This window comes from Mycteria americana, chromosome 2, assembly GCF_035582795.1.
Source record: "Mycteria americana isolate JAX WOST 10 ecotype Jacksonville Zoo and Gardens chromosome 2, USCA_MyAme_1.0, whole genome shotgun sequence".
Lineage (NCBI taxonomy): Eukaryota > Metazoa > Chordata > Aves > Ciconiiformes > Ciconiidae > Mycteria > Mycteria americana.
The window spans coordinates 132,798,995-132,821,073 of NC_134366.1; the positions used below are offsets into that span (position 1 = coordinate 132,798,995).

The following is a 22,079-nucleotide window of genomic DNA, read 5'->3' on the forward strand; positions in this document are numbered from 1 at the left end:
CACATACACCTCTAAGTGGCATGTAATACTGTGTACTCTAATACCATTCCAACCTCAGTGGAAAGCCACGGCTAAGCTGTGTGCTTAGTTGCATGACAGCACACACAAATCTTAGAGCCAAACAAGTATTATCAGCATTGTACTGACTGTGATTTGCCCTTTTTTGTCTTTCTACCTCAATTCACTTTCAAACCATCAGCCATTTCAGTGTTGGAAGTCTCCAGACTACTGAAGCTAAATATTTACCATTCTGTGAACTTTATTGTAAAGTTAAGCATAATGTATCTGTTTGTAAGTTTACAGGTTTTTTTTTTTTCTCGTAAGATAATTGCTTTTGTTAAGAGGGATCTGATTTCTTAAGGGATTATACTCCATTTACAATCAATCCATTTTGCTAGTCTTCTTTAAAAAGCTCTAAGATAACAACAGTCAATTTATAGCAGTCCTTTCTCTACGCAGACAAAATACAAAGGTTCTTAATATTTTCCATCCAAGTCTCCTTACAGTCCAACTTGGGAGTGGTAATAGGATGAGAGCCAAGGAATTTCCAGAAATCTTGAAGTGCTAGTAAGTCATTACTGATGCAGTGCCATGAATATTTGGTTGATGAAAGTTAGATGCAGGACCATTCTGCCCCTGATTAGCAGATATTATCAATGTATGCCAACAAAAGTCAAAGCTTCCTGCTTGCTTACACAGTGGGGAAAGAAGAAGAAGAAGAGTAGTCACTTCCCCAATTAGGGATAAACACAACCTTTGAGCACTCTCTGACTTCAAATAGTCTCTGCAAGAGACTATTTTAGCTACTGCCTTTTCTGAGCACTTTCCTCACCTCAAGTCATTCTTCGTTTAGGTTATATTTGTTTTACAGTTTAAAGATTATAGATCTATTGGTGTGAAAATGTTCTTTAAAAATATTTGTAGGTGTATAAAATCTGGAGACCAGTCCTGTGGAAAAAGGGTGTCTTCCAAAACAGATTTCATGGCATACATGGGCATGAAGTCCCAACAAATGCAGAACTTCATTAGTCACCACATAAGGTCTAATGGTTTACATATAGGAATGTAAGAACAGACATTGTAGATTTCTTCAGGGTGATTTCCTGGATTTCAAAGTGGCTAGATCAGGTGCTTCAAAATAGTTAAGAGAATTCATATTTGGTTTGTAAAGGCATAATTTGTTGTTCTATTATATATCCTCCAAAATTCTCAGCCAAGGAATGGTGTGATCCCTGAACATCTCTCCTAGCTTGTTCCCTTGATCCATGTGTACTTTTAGTGCTCCTTTTTGGATATTAAGAGAACACTGTTAAAAAGAAAAAAAACCAAACCAACCTATAACTCAGGTGGAGAAAATGGATGGATATTCATGGTATGTCTTTGTGGCTTTGTCTGCTGTAATACAATAAGACAAAAAGCATATGTATACAAGAGAACACAGGACAGGCCTCCACAGGGGAAATAATGCAACAGTTCTTCCTTCGGATGTGAAAAATCCGTTCTTTGTGTGTCACGTTCTAAAAAAAATAATGGCAAAAAGGCTAGCTTTGTGGCTGGGTGAATAAAAAAAAAGATGTGAACATGCCACTGTCTCCTTAGTGTGGGTTCTTAGCAGTCAGAGTGCTATCCCATAAAATGCCTGCTATTTTAAAAGAGATTATTTAATCCAAGAGGGAAAGCATTGATGGACAAGTCACTACATGGCCTCAGATGAAAAGCTCGAGCCTGATATGGCATACTAAATTGCAAAAACTAGTTAAAAAGACTTTGAAAAGGGGGTGGATTTGGAAGCCTTCCTGTCTGCCTCAGGAAGGGGGCATGTTGCTCCTTCACTCACAACAGCTCTGATCTACCTCTCTTTACCTCTGTACAGGCAGAGTCCAAACAAAACTGAAAAATTATACTTCATATATGTATAATTGAAATATATATATGTATGTATGTGTATATATATACACAGACACACACACACCCCTCCTGTCCTATATTCTGCTTTTCCAAAATGCCCAACCCTCTGCTTATCCTCTTTACAAAACACCTTGTTTGAGACTTTAAGACACAATGCTAACCTACCCCTTTTTTAGCCCAGGAAATTTTCTAAAACAGTAGAAACAGGTCCAGCCTTCAAGAATCCTGTGGACCAAAAGGATGTCTTCTGGTACTTCCCATAAGGAGACTATGTACCAACTAATTACTCATCAACAATATTACCAATATCACCCTTCCCTCTTTTCTTGCATCCCTCCACCTATTTAGAGGACTCCCATTTGAACTGGTGAAATAAACTTCCTCACTAGTTCTTCATCTGTCCCCCGGCTTTCTTCTCTAAGGTGCTTTTCCACTTTGGAAACTGTAGCTCTCCTGTCAAACCTAGCTGCCTCTCTCCAAATCTAGGAAGAAGCAGACGACAGGACATTATTCCTTGAACGTGAAGTGATTGTTTAAGTGCTCTCTCCCCTTTGAAGGGAATCTGAAAACCTGACCCATTTCAGATGGGCAGAGTTATAATCGCACACAAATTAAAAGCAAAGATACCTTGGTTTTTTAATTATCTGAATGCTAAGGACCAATCCATAACCTTTAAAGTGTTAATATAAATATTATGGCAGATAAAATAATCTGTACCTAAAAGCATGAGTGAAGGCAATCAGCCCTTTCATTGGCAATGTTAAAAAAAAAAGTTGAAGAAACTAGCTTCATAGCTGTCTTCCAAGTCCTCGGCTCAGGAACAAGGTTGGAAACAGATTTCTGCCTGTTGCTGCAGGTGGAGATAATTTCTACAAGCAAGCTCTACCTGCTTCAAGTATTTAATTTTTTTGTGAAATTAGCTTGGTATTCAGTTTTTTAGGGAGTTGTAACACAGAAGATTTCAACTAGATACCTTGCCATTTTACTCCCATCCTCTGTTACAGACTGACTCAATACCAGACCATGGAAATGACATACTTCCTGAAGGAAACACTTCAAACAAGCACCTCACCTGGCTATTCTGGTGAGATTTGTTCCTTCTGGATACACATCCTTTACAGATGTGATTACTTGGAACTGACAGCTCGCTCTTAAATTAAGTTGTTAGATGCTTCCCAAAACACAGGTATGCTATTTTACAATAACTGTAGCATGACTCAAATCAGTTTTGGAATTTAATTAACTGTGCATGGTGCATTGTAATGAGTGTGCTTTAGGGTCAGCCATTATCATGCCAGAAATATGCAGACAGACCAATAAGTAATGCAGTGTATTTTCTAAAATTAGTATAGAGAAGTCCCTCCATGTTAGCTCTCCACCAAGAATTCCCACTATGGGAACCATGGACAATAATCATTGAGGATTGCATGGTCAACAGATTTCTCAGCTATCACATGTCACTCTGCATTAGTCTCCGAGCAAGCTGCTTTTGCAGTGATGCACTTAATACAGGTGACGCAGGTTCTTCCCTAGTGGGACTGCACCATCACCTAGGTTTCATAGCCTAGATCACGGCGCCTTCATGGCATGAGGTTTATGGTGCCAACAGAGGTTCTTTGGCAAGAACCTCTTTTTTTGCTGTTGGCTGCATCTGCTGACAGTGCTGCTGCTGCTGCTCATGTTCTGGATCTGTTGATTTTTCTTTCTGTGCCACAGCCAGGGATGCTGCCTCTGGACCTCAAGACACGGAGAGAAAGAAGTGTCAGAAGATGCCAGACCTTGTCTTAGGGCTCTGCCTCTCCTGTGTCTTTTCTGTAGTTCTTCCCTCCTGAGCAGGGAGTCTGGAAGGCTATCCCAATACAAGTCCTGCAGAACCATGTTTCCTTAGATAGATGTAGTTATTCACCACCTTGGATAAGGGTGACATCTCTCAACACAGCTATACCAATAATCAAGATCTGTTTTGATCAAGCAGTAACTACACAGCAGACCCTACACTGCAAGGCACTTCGGCATATAGCCTATGACTTTGTCATATCCTTTTCTTGTATATCTGTGTCCAGATCATGAGGACACTCTTATTCCTAGTGTGAATATTGCTGAGGGCCAGGGAAGAAGGTGTAAAGGGGTTTTTTTCACACCTCTTCCCTAGACAAAGCTATGTTTTCCTCAGGTATATGCTACCTGCACAACTTCAGGCTGTGAGCTTGGTGGTTTTGGCAAGCAGAGAAAAGATCTGTCAAGCTGGAGACACCTAGGACTACAGAGAAGTGTGTTACACAGGGAGTGGACAAAAGCCACTGCCTGTAATGCTCTCCCACCTATTGAAGCATCAATGACCCCGCTAAGTCTCACTGGAGAGACAGTAGTTCTGCATTCTCCTGGGATAGCTGACAGCTGTGGATCCAAACCTGTCTCTCCTGACTGTCACAGCAGTCAGAGAAGCGAAGTTATTTTGTTAAAAAAATTATTTTACAAAGCCTATGGTTTTGGACAGCTGTTTAGCAAAGCATGCAGTCCACATAGGTGTTTTTAGAAGATCAACTGCCCCTAGGAAAGTTATCAGAAAAGAGTTATCTGCTTGGTTCCTTCCTGAAATGAGATCAGACCACCATGAAGACCAGCTTTCAAGCAGATGCATATTGCTCTTGGGTATGATTTCCAAATTCACAAAATAAATAATAATAGACCTTGTATCTCAGCTGCTTTTTTGTTGTTGTTGTAATTTTCCTTCTCAGTCTTGTTCAGAGGATCAAGTTAGTGCCAAGAAAAATTATATTCTCCATGCTTTGAAGCATTAGAAGATAATAAGATTTCTGCTACCACAGGAATATGAACTCACATGGAAAAGAAACACAACAGGCAACAAAATACCACGTTGTGGACTGTCTTTGAATCACTGTATCAGTGATTGTCAAGACAATGCAGCCATCCCAGTCAAATTTGGGATCCAGTCATTTTGTTAGAGACTATTTAAAGTTTCAAGCAATAGTCATGAAACCAAGAATTCCTTTGTGGGAGCTGCCTGATGTACTTCAGAAAGCAGTCCCCTGCTGTTGTCAGAGAGGATGCTGTCACAACTGAAGTGCTCTTCCATTTCATGTTCTATCTTCTTGTCTGGGTCTCACAGCGATCCTTCTGTGAGGAGTTTTCTTGCTGACAGCAGGAGGAAAGAGTCCTTCTTGGCATCAGGAAAGTAATCAATCGAGATCATTGTTATGCTGGAAGTAAGCCATCTTTTATCTCAAGAAGTTCATATGTCACTTGGAGATCCAAACACTCACCCCATACCACCTCCTGAACACAGGGGAAGGATTTGTGCTGCTTGACCTCCAGGATACAACTCTACATACCTGTCACACCATCTCAGGAAATGTGGGAGATCAAAACCACCAACAGGATAGGCTATTATCCTCCAGTCACGCAAAGTAATTTGACAGTGACCAAAGTGATAGCAGCACACTTGCATAAAAGCAATATTTGTGTACTCCTACCAGGACAGCTAGCTAGCAGAGATTTTCTAGTGAAGCTCAGTATGACAGATTATGCACACTTAACCTACTACAGAACTTGGTCTCTAAAAGATATGAACAAACTGGAGTGAGTCCAGTGAAGTGCTGCAAAGACAATTAAGGTACTGGAGCACCTATCATACAAGGAGAGGCTGAGAGAGCTGGGACCACTCAGTCTAGGGAAGAAAGGCTCAGGCTCAATGTGCATAAGTACCTGATGTGAAGGTGTAAAACACAGAGCCAGACTCTTAGTGGTATCCACTGAAAGGACAAGAGGCAATGGGTACAAATTGGAAAACAGTACATTCAATTTAAACATAACTTTCATGTATTTGTTTTTAAACTGAGTGTGAACAAACACTGGAACAGGTTGCCCAGAGAGGTTGTAGAGTCTCCAGCCTTAGAGATATTCAAAACTTGACTGGACACAGTACTGAGCAACCTGCTCTAATTGACCTTGCTCTGAGTAGAGGTCCTTTTCAAGCTCAATGATTCTGTAAAGTAGTAAAATCCCTATGGAGATGTACTTCTCTGGCACGGATTATCAGCTAAGATCCTCCTAGTGGTGTGACAAACCTGAACCTGCTGAGAATCCACAAATCCCACGGCCAGACTCATTGCTTTCAACTTCCCTCAGCAGAACATCTGTGCAGAGACACTGAGAATAAATACTTGCTCTCACAAGAGCCAGAGTTTGATACATACTGTTCACATGTATGTGGAGCAGCACTTCTCGCCTCCTTTGCTCCAGAATACCGCACACCTAGTATTTCATAGTTAGGAGGAAAAATGTTCTCTGTTAGTATAAAAAGGTGAGGAGTCTGCAAGACAGATACACCACACGGTTATTAGTGGTTGACTTTGTGAACAGTGCAATGTACATATGGACAGCACATTTAGGCAGTATCTCTTTTTTAATTAGCAACTTTCATTTCCTGAAATGTACTGTAAAATAAGCAGAACTTCTGAGGTAGAAAAGCTGCAGACTGTGACAGGTATGCTTCACCACCACCCCCCCACACCCCCACCCCCCCCCCCCCCCCCCCCGATAAAGATGGGGGCTTTTGGCATGGTGACCACTAGCGTTTCACCCCTTTTGTGCTCTGCCATGCCCCTTGGCACATACACACCTCGGCAGGGGAGCAGGAGGGGCGGGACCCCTTGGTCACCAGACAGGGTCCACAGCCAGTGAGGCGCCTTGGCTCGGAGAAGCTTCTAGATCATGGCCAATTATGGCCACAGCTCCGATCCGACCCAGGGTACAAATAGGGCACTGCCGGAGACCCCCTTTGAGTGTGGTCTTCTCGGAGCAGCGGGGCTGTGCTCGGGCCCTCTCCCCGCGGGTCGGGACGCTGCCTGAGGAAATGTCCTGGGACTGAGTGCCCTCACCTCCTGTGGTGAGCGATTCCTCCTGGGTATACCCTTGAGGGAGCCCTCACCCCCCACCCCGGGTGAGCGATTAGATCTTCTGGGTGCCCACGAGAGAGCGCGTTTCCCCCTTTGTGAGTGGGTGCTTGTGTGCACTTCGGATCATCATTCTTGTGTGGAATTCTTGCCGTGTAGTAACAATGCCCCGGCTGACACCTCGAACCTGTTAAATGTTATGGGGGTGTTGATTGGTTTCAGTCTACCCCTGTTTCTCCTTGGTTTCTGCAGTGTGGTTTTGGCTGTCTTTTGAAATAAAATTGTTTGAGCTTATCCCTCGTTTGAGTTAGTTTTAGTGTACCTCCGTGACACATCTGAAAGGACAGTAAGACAAATCTTTTCTTCAGTCTGAATTCTAACTCTCATCAATCCATCATCACAAAGGTAAGGTTATTTTTAACATGCTTCTTTTATTCAGTGTTTCTTGCTCATCAGTAGTAAAGTAGTTCTATGTAAACCTTCCTCTGCTGGTAAACCTCACTAATTGTATAGACAAGGGAAATGAAGGTAGTTTCTAGGCCATCATGGGGGGAAAAAAAAAACCATAGAAAAATCACCCTTTTCTCCACACTGTTTAATTTCACGCCAATACATTTTAGTCTTAGTTTGCAGGTGTTACCAATTGCCAGTAAAGTACTGTGACATAAGGTGGGCTTAGCCAGCATGTGCATAAATGACATTTAAGGTATAATCTTCCTTGGTTTGGATTTACCAAAAGTCAAGGGGGCTTTCAGTTTGCTAAGCGGCCATTGTCAAAAAAGGCAAGGCCTCCTTAGCATATGTGCAAAATAAAGGCATAGTCAGAGTAAAGGGAAAGTAAGACAAGTCTCTGTAGACATAAGGCAACCTGCCACCCAATTTCAGAGAAGCAAAACATAATGCTGCTACTCAAGCTATGGCTGTAATGGTCCCATTCACTCCAGTTCTATCAGCATGATTCCTTTCTGAAATAATCCCAAGAGAAGCCCTGATTATACAATGTAAAACCTTGGCTTTTAGTAGCTCAGTGTCTTACTTGGCAAGGTGTTTGATAGCCCACCTAGACTGGCAATCTTCTGCTTTATAACTACATGTTTATTCTGCCTAGGAGATGAAAATATAAAATTCTTAAATTGCACTTAGAAGATACAAAGACTTCTACTACAAAGTTGCAGTCATAGCATTAGCTTTTAAAATAAATTAGACAAAAAGTAAATTAGGAGCACACATACATAATTTATATCCTTCCCCCTCCCCACCCTGACATCCATAGTCATCTGTGAGTCCTGAGATCACCACCTCAAAAAGTTAATATATTTCATTGATTTTGCACCAACACAGCACATTTTCATTTCACAAAACTTCCATTTGTATAAATTTGAATCTTGTTTCAGGAAACTCTTGAATTCCTCAGCTTACCTGGGAATGGTAATGGCACCAGCAGTACAGCCCTTCCTCATGGTTCAGTGAATGGCAGCGAGAAGTCAGGTCCACTAGAGGCTTTCCTGGCTCCCTGCCAAATACATGTGGCTTCTTGGCCCCTTTTCACCCCAAAGTTGCTAACTATTAGTTTGTGATGCAGGATCATATTTAAGGCATTATAACAGACATAACCAAGGGAACTAATTTCAATTAATGTATTTCCATAATGAGGTGAAAAGAGAACAGTTCACTGGATTAAAAAAATAGTTTGAGTGAAAGCTGTTGATTAAGAGCCAATTAAAGCAATTTCCTTAAAAATTGTTACTGATGAGAAGTGAGGCACCTTAAGTTCACAGCTGCTAGAGAAGCAGGCCTTTCCCACAACCACCTTTAACAAGGTCCACTTTAGAGTTGCCGGTCTCTGAATTTTTGCGCTTTTTCAGTCCTTCTTTGCTCGACCTTTGAAGCTATCCATCATATTGAGGCTTCCGACATAGCCCGCAAGGAGAGCGCATACTTTCACTGGTACGATACTGTAAGGTAGGGAAGTTGAAGAAGAGAAAAAAAACAAAACAGACATCAGAAGAGTTGTGCAGTTATCACAGAATTAGTTTTACCTGGCTAATACTGGCAAAGACAGTATACTCTCTAGAACATAGTCCCAGTGGTCCTCTCAAAATATCCATGACACTCGTTTGGCAGCCTGAGTTATTAGACAGATCAATTTCCCAACCTGGCTTGCAACAGTCCAAAGTGCCCTAATGCTGGGGCAAGACACCAGATACAGTTACTGAGGAGCAGGCCCAGTCTCTACAGCCCACAGTAAAACTGCACCCCAATGGAGTCAGCAAGTCAGTTAGACATTTCTGTCATTGTTTTGTGGTCCAAGGGTAGACTGAACCCCTAGAAACAAAAAACCCCTCCAGAAACATGCAGAACTTAATGAAAATTCACACCAACGAGTAGAAGCCTGGTTTGCATTTTTAGTCAAAAACATAGCTGAAATCTTCCTGGACAGACAAGAGAGAGGAAAAGAAGGAAAGGTATAACTTACTTTTTCAAAGCAAATAGAAAATAAAGACTGCGTGGTAGCAGCAATATTTCTTGGTCCCGCCGAATAGCGGTGATTATCTTCTCAGCCACATACTCTGGCTCCAGAGTAGGAAGCAGACTTGGCCACCTGGAAGGGAATACATTTCTTACTATAATACAAATTGCTTTGGATTCACATTTTACTGAAAATACGTCTCCATTTTGCAGTTATTCAACTAAAAGAAGAAATAAATACCATAAATCCTATCAACAACAGAACCTTCATTATGTTAGAGAGTGAGTGGCCATTCTTATTTTCCCTTTGTATGATCTCTCATAAGACAAATCCACATAGCCCTCATATTAAGACACACTCTGTTTTTATTCGGCTCCTAAATTTGTCATTATAGAAGCATACTGAGCAAAGCTATGCCACTGATTTCAGGAGGTGAATGGGGGTTTAGAAACCAGAGAGGACAACTGGAGCATCTGGCTTCTGCAGAGGAAAGAACACCAATTACGTTTCATGTTTCAGCTTAGATGAATAGTAAAGTACGGAGGGCTTTGCCATTTGGGTTGTCCAGTCAGTGGATAGCACTGTTAACACCCATCTGAGGCCCTAAAAATAACACAAGCAGAGAAAAGCCTAGCTCATGATTTTCATAAAGGAAATAGGAGTACGTAACATGCTAAAGATGCAAATTGCATAAAAACCTCACAAGAGTTTACTCACTTGGCTCTGCAGCCATCAAACATTCCTGTGTTTATGATGTAAGGACACACAATTGTGGTTTTAACACCAGTCTTTCCCAGATATCTCATCTCTAAATCAACTGACTCTGCAAAACCAACTGCTGCAAATTTACTTGCACAGTAATCTGCAAAATAAACAAAACATTAATTGCAGTTAAACATTTTAATTTACAAATTAAACTTTACTAAACAGGTTCAGTGAGTCCTACCACTGAACATGTACACAGGAGAGGTAACAGTTTTTGATAGAGAACAGGGACAAAACTATGCTCTAATAAGTAAACTAGCCACAGGGGTTTTTTGTTTTTTCTTTTTACAGTATAAAACAGCAGCACTATAGTATAGAAATGATATATACACAGTACCTGCAGGAAATTACTGTCTGATAATAAAATACTTTACAGCAGAGTAGGAACTGTTTTCAGGATTAGGCGACTAATAAAATTTACCCTTGATGTGATTCACTCCTCTACTTTCCCAAGTTAACTGTTGTTCTAGACTGGCAGACAGAGGGTTTCTCATTGCATCCCTGCTATCGCCTTTCCACTCTCTACTGAACAACAGCAAATGAAATTATCTTTTCATACCAGATGTTATCTTTGAATCCATGGCTTCTTATGCATCAAACTCAAGCTTTCAAGACTCTCAAATGTGGTTTCAACTTGAAACTCAATTTGTCTTCATTATCACTGCCTTGAAGCTAGAAGTCTTTTACTGCTATGTCACCTTATTTCATTTTCCTCCCCCTTTGCACGTGTTTTCCAGAAATGCCTTCTGAGGTTGCCCTAATCTCAACACTTTCTTTCCATCACTGTATGGGTCCTCTTGAATGAATGGCTGAGAGACAGAGAATGCAAAATGAGATATCGCACATCTGCCTCTGTACCATATCTGGATTTTAGTAGTTCTTTGAGTTAGGAAAACCTGTACAGGACCCTGCTTAGCTTGGGAACATGCTTGCAAAAAAAAAAAAAAAAAAAAAAAGAGTGGTGGCCTTTTCCCCACCAAATACCTGCAGGTTAACTTTAACAACACTGAAGTTCTCAGTTTCCAAAGTTCCATATGGCTCCTAGATCCTCTAACTGCCTTGGCAGAAAGACCTGTTTCATAGCACTGCTGAGCATCTGGAAAACTCTGAAAGGAATGGTCTATTTAAGGTCAGCTGGTTTGAAAGTATGACCATTTGCTTTACCCACACACAAAGACCCAGAAACTCAAAATTAGGATTTTTTTCATGAGCATTGATTGCAGACTTTAAATCAAACTAATTGTCTAAATGAACATTAGCTTTAATACACTACCTGAAAGTTGATTGACTCCAGTCAGTCCTGCTGAGCTTGCAATACTAACCAAGTGTCCGTGGTTAGAGGCTATCATTGCTGGGAGGAAGGCTTTGTAAGTCTGCAATGTAAGTCAGAGTTGCAATGAAAACATTTTACTAAGTAAGCTATGTGCTGTAATATTTTGAAGGTGTTGTTTTTAAAGAAATTCTCCTTACAGTTTAAATAAGTTTCCCCCCCTTCCATTATGGAAGGGGGGCAGGGGGGGAAAGTAGTTTGAACTCTAACCTTCAACTACTAAGCTGGGACTTTCCAGGCCCCACCAGTACCACTTTCTCCTCAACCTCAAAGACAGATGGTAACTTGCTGAAAGCTAAGGATATAGCTTCAGCTAGTTCTTAAGTTTTTCAGCCTAAAGCTCAGCACTGCAATGTTTCAAATGAGAATTAAGTGTTCACTGCAAATTTTGTAAAATGGCAAAAATTTGCATTTCATCTCTTCCTTCTATTAATCTTTGTGATTAAATTTATTATGAAGAAACTGGAGCACATTTTAATATCCCCTTCACAATTCTTTATGATAGGAACACCATATAGATGACCTGCCTTCCCTGAAGGAAGAAAAAGCAAATTAAGTTACTCATTTTGGACAAAAGCCCCACTTACTATTAAGAGCATTGTCTGAACATGTGGTATTTCTTCCTGAAACTATCATCACCACAAAACAACTAGAACACTAACAGAATTGAGCAATTCTCTGTTACTAGAGCAGCAACTTTTAGGCTGGGCCTGCTTCATGTCAATTCATATTGAGGGATTATAACATATGACTAGAAAGTAATTTGTTGTATCACTTCTGACTGAACTTACAAGGAGCTATATATCCTCGTGTATTTTCCTCAATTCCAAAAGGCAACATTAACATGGAAAACATGTTAAAAGGACATTTTAGTATGTATATGCAAAGTACAGGTATTACCCAGAAGTGTGCCATTATGTTCACTTCCATGGTTTTTTCCACAAGTGAATCTGGAGAATCAATAAACCTCTTCCCAGTTACAACACCAGCATTGTTGACTAGGATGCTAACATCACCAACTTCTTTTTTAACCTAAAACAAAAAGGCTCAAGATAGTATGCAATAAATACAAAACATGCTTTCCAAGTTTTATATATGAAAACATAAGAAACAGAAATATTGCACATTTCAATTAAGTTGAACTTATTATGCTTGTTACAGATCCAGACACCCCAGGGTCTTGTACGTTCTCACCTGATGCCTTTTTAGAGCTGAGCTTACAACCGGACTTTCTTTGGAGGTGTGGAGCCAAACAGCTCCACACAGGCTTCTGCTTTCAGCACCTCTGGTTCTTGCTGCAACTGTTCCAGATAAGTCTTTAATGCAGAGATACTTAACTAATACGATACTTAACTAATGCTTAATAATACTTAACTAACGCAACAAGTATTTTGCTACAGTAAACCCATCTTAAAACCAATGAGCAATACTGTTTGTAGGGCCATTTCTATGCCATGCAGTGAGGCACGTACATAGATCCTCAGGCAGGTTCACCAGGATCAGGTATATCTAATCTATGCGAGGGCTGCAGTATTTAAGCTTTCACTTGTGAGGTTCCTTGCATTATACTCAAATCCTCTTGCATTTTCCACAGAGTAACTTGAGCACAGAAGCGGTGCTGCCATATGACTTGAAGACGGAAGCCAGCTTGCACAGTACTTGAGTCTTTTGATGAGCAGAAGGAAAATTGGATTCCCTGTTGGTAGCATTAATTGCCTGCATCCCAACAGTCCAGGGATTCATCTCTCCCACTGCACAGGGCAGCAGCTACTTAGTATTTCAGGTATTTCAAGATTCTTCATGCTGTTTTCCACATGTTCCACTTGTCCTGAGTGCGATTGTTAAACACTGACATGTATTACATAGTAGTTTTTCACTACTGGTAACTCTACTTGCATTCCATGGCACACACATTAAACCAGACCTCCCTACAGCTTTCTGGGGGAGCAGATGGAGTTTTCTGCCCTCAGTGCGTTGGAATTAGAACAGGCAAACAGTCACTTTTGACAATAAGTATTCCTCATATGCATCGACAGTGCAAAAGACCACCTCTAAAGTTAATTTCCTCCTTATAACCTTTTTATTTATTCAAGTATCTTGACTACTTCAAGCAACTTTACAGGTCAGGAACTTAAGAGCTTATCTTACCAAACAAAAAGGTTTTTTTACAAGTTCATTTCTAATGAAGACAGCCTGAAAGAACAACATATCTCCATTGATATTAGCTCTCAGGACAACACAAGAAATGAGAAAACTGTAGGCACTGTAGTAGTTTGTTATGAAAATTAAACAAAAGCTGTAGGGTTCTGAATAAAGGAAGATTTTGGGACACGTGCATTCACAGAAGGCAAAAGCCTTATGAGCTTCTCGGGCTCAGGGTGCATAAGCTTGTTTCTAGTGTATTTGCTTCAATTGTAACACTGTACCAGAATCCTTGTAAGATGGTTCCCAGAAAATAAATTGGCTAAAGAATAATATCTACACATTTAGTTCAATAAGAGGAAGTATAGTTCTCATTCTAGCTCCAGACTGAGAACTTTCACAAACAGGCTCACTTGAGAGAACAACTATAGGCCAGCTGATATCAAGATATTGTGCCAGCTCTCAAAAGGAGAATGAAAATATTTAATGCAGTATTTGAAGTACAGTTCATTAATCTGAGCTATCTGGGAAAAAGGAAATTAGTACACTATATGTTGTTTAATTTGTGATTTTCAGACCAAGTGCTAAACATGTGCTGATCAATAGCTTTGGGAAACCATGTTGTTTTGATGCCATCTTGCCATACAGTTGCAGATCACAGAGCCTCATTTCTTAATGGTGTTTCCTTTGCTAGGTGCCTACAGTGACTGAAGAAAGCACAAGCAGACCAGGTAGGCCAGCCTCTGTAACAGTAAAGAATTAAAGGATAATTTACCACCTATCCTTTCTTCTAGCTTAACTTCTCATCTTCCTTAAACTTGTTCCAATCTTGTCCATGTTTGTTAACTAAGTAAGGCTTTAAAAAACAGAAAGCAGCCTTGGTAGGATTATAGAAAACACTTTTATAATAAATTCAGCCAGAGCCCCTCTCCACCTCCGTCATTGCTCACACATTCTTGACTGTCTATGTTGTCATGTAACAATTTAAATATTTCTGAAGCAGCGCCACATGATCTCCACAGGCAGCCTTAGACAAGTTATTCTAGTCACCAACCTGAGTATGTACGCCTCATCACAAGTTAAAACTAGCATGCATTCAGAGACATAAATGTAATGTGCTGGTTTTGGCTGGGATAGAGTTAATTTTCTTCATAGCAGCTAGTATGGGGCTATGTTTGGATTTGTGCTGGAAACAGGGTTGATAACACAGGGATGTTTTAGTCACTGCTGAGCAGTGCTTACACAGAGTCAAGGCCTTTTCCGCTTCTCACCCCACCCCACCAGCGAGTAGGCTGGGGGTGCACAAGAAGCTGGGAGGGGACACAGCTGGGACAGCTGACCCCAACTGACCACAGGGCTATTCCATAGCATATGACGTCATGCTCAGCATGTAAAGCTGGGGGAAGAAGAAGGAAGGGGGGGGGGGGGGGGGGGGGGACATTGAGAGTGATGGCATTTGTCTTCCCAAGTAACCATTACATGTGATGGAGCCCTGCTTTCCTGGAGATGGCTGAACACCTGCCTGTCCATGGCAAGTAGTGAATGAATTCCTTGTTTTGCTTTGCTTGTGTCCATGGCTTTTGCTTTCCCTATTAAACTGTCTTTATCTCAACCCACGAGTTCTCAGTTTTACTCTTCCAATTCTCTCCCCCATCCCAGTGGGGAGAGTGAGCGAGCAGCTGTGTGGGCCTTAGTTGCCAGCTGGGATTAAACCACAACGTGTAATCATTAGTAAATTATTTAATACTGCCTCATGTCAGAGTGTCTAGCAATTCTGGAAGCCCAGACCAGTACCCAAAATTTACCCTTTGGGACAAATAACAAATACCTGAATAAGTGGTCATGCTTCTTTTGTGCAAACAAAAGATGGGCAGAGGTGGGGGATGTGGTACATACAGTTTATAATTTGGTGATTGGGGCATTCAGGTTAGATGGGAGAAGGGAAATAAGACAGAACCTTGATCATCCCCTTTCTAACTAATGGTGAAAACCTGAACAACCTCTTCCTTTACCACCTATCTCTGCTCAGTCTTCCAAAATACATTCACACTTTGGATGAAATTCAAAGCAGATTCGAGTGCCTTCTTGTAACCCAGACAAGTAATTCCAGCTTTACAACACCTCTGTTCATGCTACGTCCCTACTAACTAGATGTGGCAGCTCTTTCCTCAGCAAGCCAGCCATTTTAATTCCTGTCTCCTCTCACCTCTCCCCTGTGCATGACAGAGCCAAGACACTCAGCCCAGGCTTCCACACTCTGCTTTGAGGCCAAGCACAGAAGACCTTTACTGAGCCTTTTCCCTAGCTATTAAGGGAGGGGCAGGGATAATGTCAACTTTCCAGAACTCTAAACCTCTCCATTTATTTGTGCAGTGCAGGAAGGTATGTTCCAGGTGTTTGTTTTAGGCCTAGGTAAGGCAAGCATTATGCAAAGAGCTGATCTGGTTAAACATCTTTTTCAGGTATAAACACCATTTCCTGTCTGTTTCTGCATTTATATGTCTGCTTTTGTATTGAAATTCAGTAGTGGGCAATTCCCACTATTCCCAAACAGCATCCCAAAGTGTCTACTTTCTAAGAACCACAAACTCCTCTGTAACTGCCTACAAGAGGTGGAAGAAAGCACTGGATGTTTTATAGGCAGCATAAGATACCACCAGGATATGTGCTTCTACTGTTGCTCCTCTGCATAGGAAAGAGGATTCTCAGAAAAGTGAAAAAATGGCTGCAAACTGTCATCTTGACTAACAAGCAGGAAAAAACAGAGGATAAGCAAAAGAGTACTATGCGAGAGAGATCCTGGAAGTAAATGTGAGCCCAGATGCAATTTTGTACCATGATACTGAGGAAGAGCCTTCTGTCTCCTCACAAATAGGCGGATCAAAAACCATAGAGTAACTTCCCTCTTTCAAAGTCCTAGATCCTTAAAGGTCAGCTGAACTCAAGGGAGAGAGAGGTAGGTCAGAGAAGGCCACGTTCCTTTTGGGGTTGGGTACTTCTGAAACAGGGACATTAAAAATAAATTTTAAGCTATAGCTCTTCATAGCCAAACGCTGTCTCTCATTCTGTTGGTACAGGAAAGGAGTAAGGACACCACATATGCAGGGCACTTTTGTTTTCTTCCTACTGAAGTGACTTTTTCCTGGTCTCTGTGTGGCTGATGAAGTACCAGAAGCAGGTATTTAAGGTTCACATACATTTCATTTTGGCTTTGAGATTGTTTTACTGGGCACGAAGTCTTCAGCCATATCCTGCCCTGCCTGCATGAATTTAGTTCGCTATAGTCTTGCAAAACTCCAAGTCATTGCGTGAAGCTGAACCACCAGGGGGGACAAAAAAACCAAACCTGGAACCATGCTGCCTCATCTTGCAAAGGCTGATGCCGCATACTATGGGCCAAAGTCTACTACACCACATTAAGTAAACAGTGGCACCAAGCACTAACCAATACTAAAGTCTTTTTGTCACTAATAAAATGGGAAAGTTGTCAGCATGGTTCTATATCAGTTGTCAGCAGGACATGACATTTCTAAAATAACAGTAGTAGGGTATTTTCTTCTGTGTGGATCAGCAGGAGGATTATTAGTGGATCAGCTGTTAGTGAACTGCTGACAGAAGATTGTAAGTGAGGAATAATGGACTGAGACCCTCTTACCACTTCTTCGCTCCTGTCTACCTCTATTTTTATCATCCCTAACCTGTGTCACACATATCTACACCCTTTTCTCCTTTTTATACTTGGCCAGAAAGGCTCTGCTACTGCTTTTCTCCATGGCACTGAAATGCTGTCCCTTGAGTCCTCAAAACTGAAGGTTAGTTTCCATCTTCTTCATTCCAGCGTCCTTCACACTACAATACTCCCTCCTCCTCCACTCCTCCCGGTTCAGCAGGAAGCACAGTTATAGGCCTGCCGCAAGACATGCACAACTGCCCTGCAGGGACAGCAGATGCGCAACTCAGCTGGCATAATGCAGCTGCAAGGGGAACCAAGGGTGATCAGCTTCACCAGATTACAAAACCAATAGTACCAGCCTCTAACAAGCTGCAAGTCATGCACAAGCTTTACTTATCAGAAAGTTTGTTCTAGTCATTTTTGCACAGGTAGAAAAAAGCAGAAGGCTAGAGCTTCTTCAACAGCACCAAAGAGGAACATTATTTCAGCCAACAGATGTTCCTGAAGACAGATGAACTTTTTTTTTTTTAAAATTCATCCTCAGGCAAACACTCACTGTGGAAACTTTCTAGTCCAACAGTTAAGTTTAGCAACGTTTTAAGCAAATGAGAACAGGTTGTTGTAATGGAAACTGTTAAGCAATTTTAGCTTTTGGCAATTCTACTAGTCTGCCCAAAGTATCTAACCACATACTATATTTGCAAAGCTCTTCAGAAAAGAAAGTAAGAAATATTTAAGACTTCAAGATACATTTATTAATTCTGATAAAGCGAGTCTGTAAAAATCTATTCACAGCCACAGAATTATTTGAAAATTGCCTAAGGAGTTAATCCTTTTTATAATGTATGGTCTTTAGGGTTTACTTTTAGTAAAAGGCTGCCAGAACTCAAAATGCAGCTTTAGCTGCAATAAATTGATTTTCTGCACTTTGCCAGTAATTGCTTGCTCAGTAATTGAATGAATGAGAAGCCACCCAGTTGAAATTAGCTACTGAAAAAGAGAACCAGCTCTTATTTTTAAAGGAACAGAGGTACACAAGTCAACTCTAAAAAACCAGTATTCTTGAAATAGGTAGCATGCAAAATACATTCTGAATGAATTCAGTTCAATCTCTTGCTTTGAAGTCACTAACTTACCATATATCATACACACATGCACGCACTCATCTTAGAATAGTGTCAACTATTAAGATACTTTACCTGATCAGCTACTCTGTAGACGTCCTGCCTTTTGCTACAGTCACAGATGTAACAGTGTACTCTCACTGCTCCATTTTCTCTGGCCAGTCTACTTGTCTCCTTGAGCCCCTCTTGATTAATGTCCCAGAGAACCACTGTGGCTCCAAGGCTGGCAAACTTTAAAGATAAGAGTCTTCCAACACCATTTCCCGCTCCTGTTATTAATACTATCTCACCACTAACATTCTTCTTCCGTCTAGGCACAACCAAGAACACCAGTGACTCCAGAAGATAATAAACAAGAAGTCCAATGACTTTGCATGTTTCCAGGAAGAAGTTCATCTTGAGGCTATTTCTTCAGATACCTGGTAAAAGAAAATGTTTACCAGATAGAATAAACCATAGAGAGAAAATGCAAACATCAGTATTTCAAAATCAAAAAGCATTTTCAGATCCATTCTAAATATTTTCTCTAGCCTGCTTCCGAGTGTTGTTTCAAAAAAAATATATAGGCTTACATCTGCGCATCTGACCCATCTGTCCTGTTTCTGTATCATCTTCAGGTTGCTCCTACTCTCCTCCAGAATGCAGCACACAATTGATTTGGCAGAGACAGGAAACACCTGCCCTTATCTGCTTTAGAAATTCCCTATCCCTCATGTCATGGGTTTCCATCTCTGCTCTGACAGGGTGTGGACTCCAAAAGTAGAATCAAAAAAGTGACAGCTGCCCCTTGACATCTTAAGCAGAAATGCATGGCAATTACAAATCAAAACTTATGGCTTGATCAAACAACTTTAGTGCTCACAAGCTAGTACTGTAGGTCAGGAAAAATTCTCCTTTTAGGACCACGACTTTCTTGCTTTGTAGGTGCTCCTTGTCATCAAGAAGTCATATGCAGACCAAGTCACAGTCTCAACCCTGCTGAAAAACTGCCAGCTTAGGGAGCTTCAGAATACAATACGCTTATAAGCCTCCAAAACACACCAGGTAAATTACTGGCTGTCACTACCAGCTTTTCAACTACCAGTCCTACCAGTATTGAAGAGAGCCTGCTTTTGCAATTGAACAGAGTCTTTTGTTTAGGAACACATTGCAAAGCTGTTGAATTTCTTCTCTTCACCTCCCTGCATTAAGCAAACATCACGGCCTTGAATCATACCAGCTCTGGTATGCTTTTAACTTCACACTCTGTACTCATCACAGTAATGCTGACACAGAGCAGGCATTTAAGTTCTTGAAAGAATGCTATTTACTTCCCAGTATAGGAACGCTATGCAAGAAATGCACCCTTGGTCAAAGCAGGTTTTAATCTTTGACTAACTACAGTATGAAGGATTAATATCTTCCTTCTCAGCTAAAGATAGAGCATGCTGGCACTTACACTTCAACCTTTAGCACAACGTGCCCAGCTTGATCACATCTCTTAGTTAACATTACTATCTATGCGTGCAGGTAATTGTGTTTGACAAGTGCCAAGAGATAAGTTACTTGGATCTCTGCTACTCTGGGCAAAGTTCATGAAATATAGCATGTGGACATACACATGTTATCATGAGTCTCAGGTTTTATACACAGCAAACAAGGCCAGTCCTGAAAAGCAACAGGCTACTGCTAGAACAGAGCAAGTTATTTCAGAAAGTTTTCTGGCAGAAACATTAGGACATCTTAAAACTATTCTGATAGCAGAAAAACATTAAAAGACATAGTGGGTAGGGAAACAAGTTCTTCTTTCTGAAGAAGAGGACTCATAGGGTGAATGTTTTCCATTCTTCATTCCCCTTAAAATGGGTTAAAATGTGTGCAGAGGTTCTGGCACAGATGAAAGGCAGTAACACCAGTAAGAAACAGCAGGGAGGGAAATCAAACCAACACATGAACATTGTTCTAGAGCCAATATTGACATCTCCTGTAGTAGCCTCTCATAGCTATAGAACTACTACAGATATAAGCAAAACCAAAATTATACAGGGTAAGTGTTATTAAATTCCATGTACATCAAAACACCAGCAAGTTTTTGGAAACACAAATTCTTTGCTGGGTCTAAAAGAGATGCAACAAATCATTAAAGTAAATGCAGTTGCTGAATCTAACTTGATTACACTAACTTAATGCATTTAACATAATATCCTCCATTTACATGAAAGGAGCTCAGTATCTCTGGAGTAGGTAAGGATGTTACAGTTAATCCCTATGGAAAAAGAAGAGGCAATTGCTTTCAAAGTATAAAACACAATTTGACCTAAACCCAGTTTAGAACTTACGTCAGTAATTTATTAAGTAAAATCATCATGTATTAGGCTTGCATAGGACAGAGGCACATTAGATCTTAGAGAAGTACTGACTTTCTCTTAGAGAAGTAGAGTTGTTTTAGACCACAGGAGACTTTCTGTTAGAACACCAACTCTGCATCCTTCAATGAGACGCTTAATTTTCACTGACACATCCCTCACCTAACCCACTTTTGACCAGGCCAAGAGTCCTCCATTCTCAGTAGCTCACTGCATTAGTACTGCTAGCTACACCAGCGACTGTAACCAAGCATATCCATACGGACAATTCAATTAGCCAACACACTTGGCTCCTCAACTGAAGTGAGCAGGGATCTATTTACGGGTGAATAAACCAAGGGTACCTTTAGCACACGTGAGATCTCAGACCCCTTCTGATGCCACATACTGTTTTTCAATACACTTACATCCACACAGACATAAGCGTGGAGGGCTTTTTTATTGTAGCCAGGCATCAAAGGTTTTACAATGGCTTACCAGACAGATTTCTTTTCAAGTGCAGGCAACTTTGCCAGTGTTGACTTTTTGGTACATACACTAATGCTCACAGCCAAGTGGCTCTTGCAGACTGTCTGTGCTCACGAAACACAAGGGCAAAATTGAGGCTGGCATCTGAACCACAAAACACCCCTGCCAGCCAAACACCTCTGCCATGATCTTAGGCAATCATGCAATCATGCAATCACCTAAGCAGAGGTTGCAAGCATGAATTTGCTCACTGCATCTGGAAAGTTGCAACTCCCCAAAAACACAGTGGTCCTGTAGCCAAGAGAGTCCAAGAACAGGTGTAGCAATACCTTGGCACACCTCGTCTGCTAACCCAGTTAGCATCATAAAAAACCCCCCCAGGCAGCTTTCAGCTGCGGTGACCAGCTCACCGTCCTCTCTCAGGCCCGCGCCCCCCCGCTCCCCGCACCGACCGGCTGCCCGCGATCCCCCCCCGCCCCGAGAGCGGGACCTGCCCGGCAGGAGGCTGGAAGCACGGCTCCCCGCGCCCAGCGGCCACGCACCCTGTCCCGTCCCCCAACGCACGCCCAACCCATAACGCCCCAGCACCGAGCCCCCCGCGGCCGCGGGTACCTCCGCCTGAAGGACAGAGAGGGCACCTCCGCCTGCCCGCCGTGGCGCAGCGGCTAGCGGCTCCTGGGGCGGGCGAGGGAAGCAGGCCGAGGGGAACGAGGAGGGGACAGCGCGGCACGGCCTTTGTACCAGCACGGTGGCCCAGCCTTTATGCGGGCAGCCCCCCACTCCGCCCCGGCGCCGGTCTGACCGGATGCCCGGGGGCGGGGCGGAAGGACTCCGCGCCCCGCAGCGGCGGCGGCAGCAGCAGCAGCAGCAACAACCCGGGCCGGGGGAGCCGCTGCGCTGCCCGCGCTCCGCCTGGGACTGCCGGGCGGCGGGATGAG

At 41.9% G+C, this 22,079-nt stretch overlaps 1 protein-coding gene across 2 annotated transcripts; it reads right to left on the reverse strand.

The window, feature by feature from the left end:
* Window positions 1–8,385: 8,385 nt before the first annotated feature.
* On the reverse strand, window positions 8,386–21,874 carry LOC142406152 (epidermal retinol dehydrogenase 2-like). 2 transcript variants are annotated; one of them, XM_075494692.1, is made up of 7 exons: window positions 21,754–21,874; window positions 18,404–18,747; window positions 12,290–12,421; window positions 11,333–11,432; window positions 10,012–10,156; window positions 9,301–9,426; window positions 8,386–8,779 (listed from the first exon to the last, which is right to left on the reverse strand). In XM_075494692.1, exons 2-7 carry the CDS (start codon window positions 18,722–18,724, stop codon window positions 8,686–8,688), a joined length of 918 nt encoding a protein of 305 aa, XP_075350807.1. In that variant the 5' UTR covers window positions 18,725–18,747; window positions 21,754–21,874; the 3' UTR covers window positions 8,386–8,685. The 2 variants fall into 2 exon arrangements, with proteins under 2 accessions (XP_075350807.1, XP_075350808.1); XM_075494693.1 differs by lacking the exon at window positions 21,754–21,874 and adding an exon at window positions 21,151–21,279.
* Window positions 21,875–22,079: the final 205 nt, after the last annotated feature.

Coding starts and splice junctions, on each gene's coding strand:
- LOC142406152 (XM_075494692.1), bottom strand. CDS start 18,724: ATGAACTTCTTCCTGGAAACATGCAAAGTCATTGGACTTCTTGTTTAT. Junction 12,422..18,403: donor TCTACAGAGTAGCTGATCAG/GTAAAGTATCTT, acceptor TTTTTGTTTTAG/GTTAAAAAAGAAGTTGGTGA. Junction 10,157..11,332: donor TGGAGTCAATCAACTTTCAG/GTAGTGTATTAA, acceptor TTTATTTTGCAG/ATTACTGTGCAAGTAAATTT.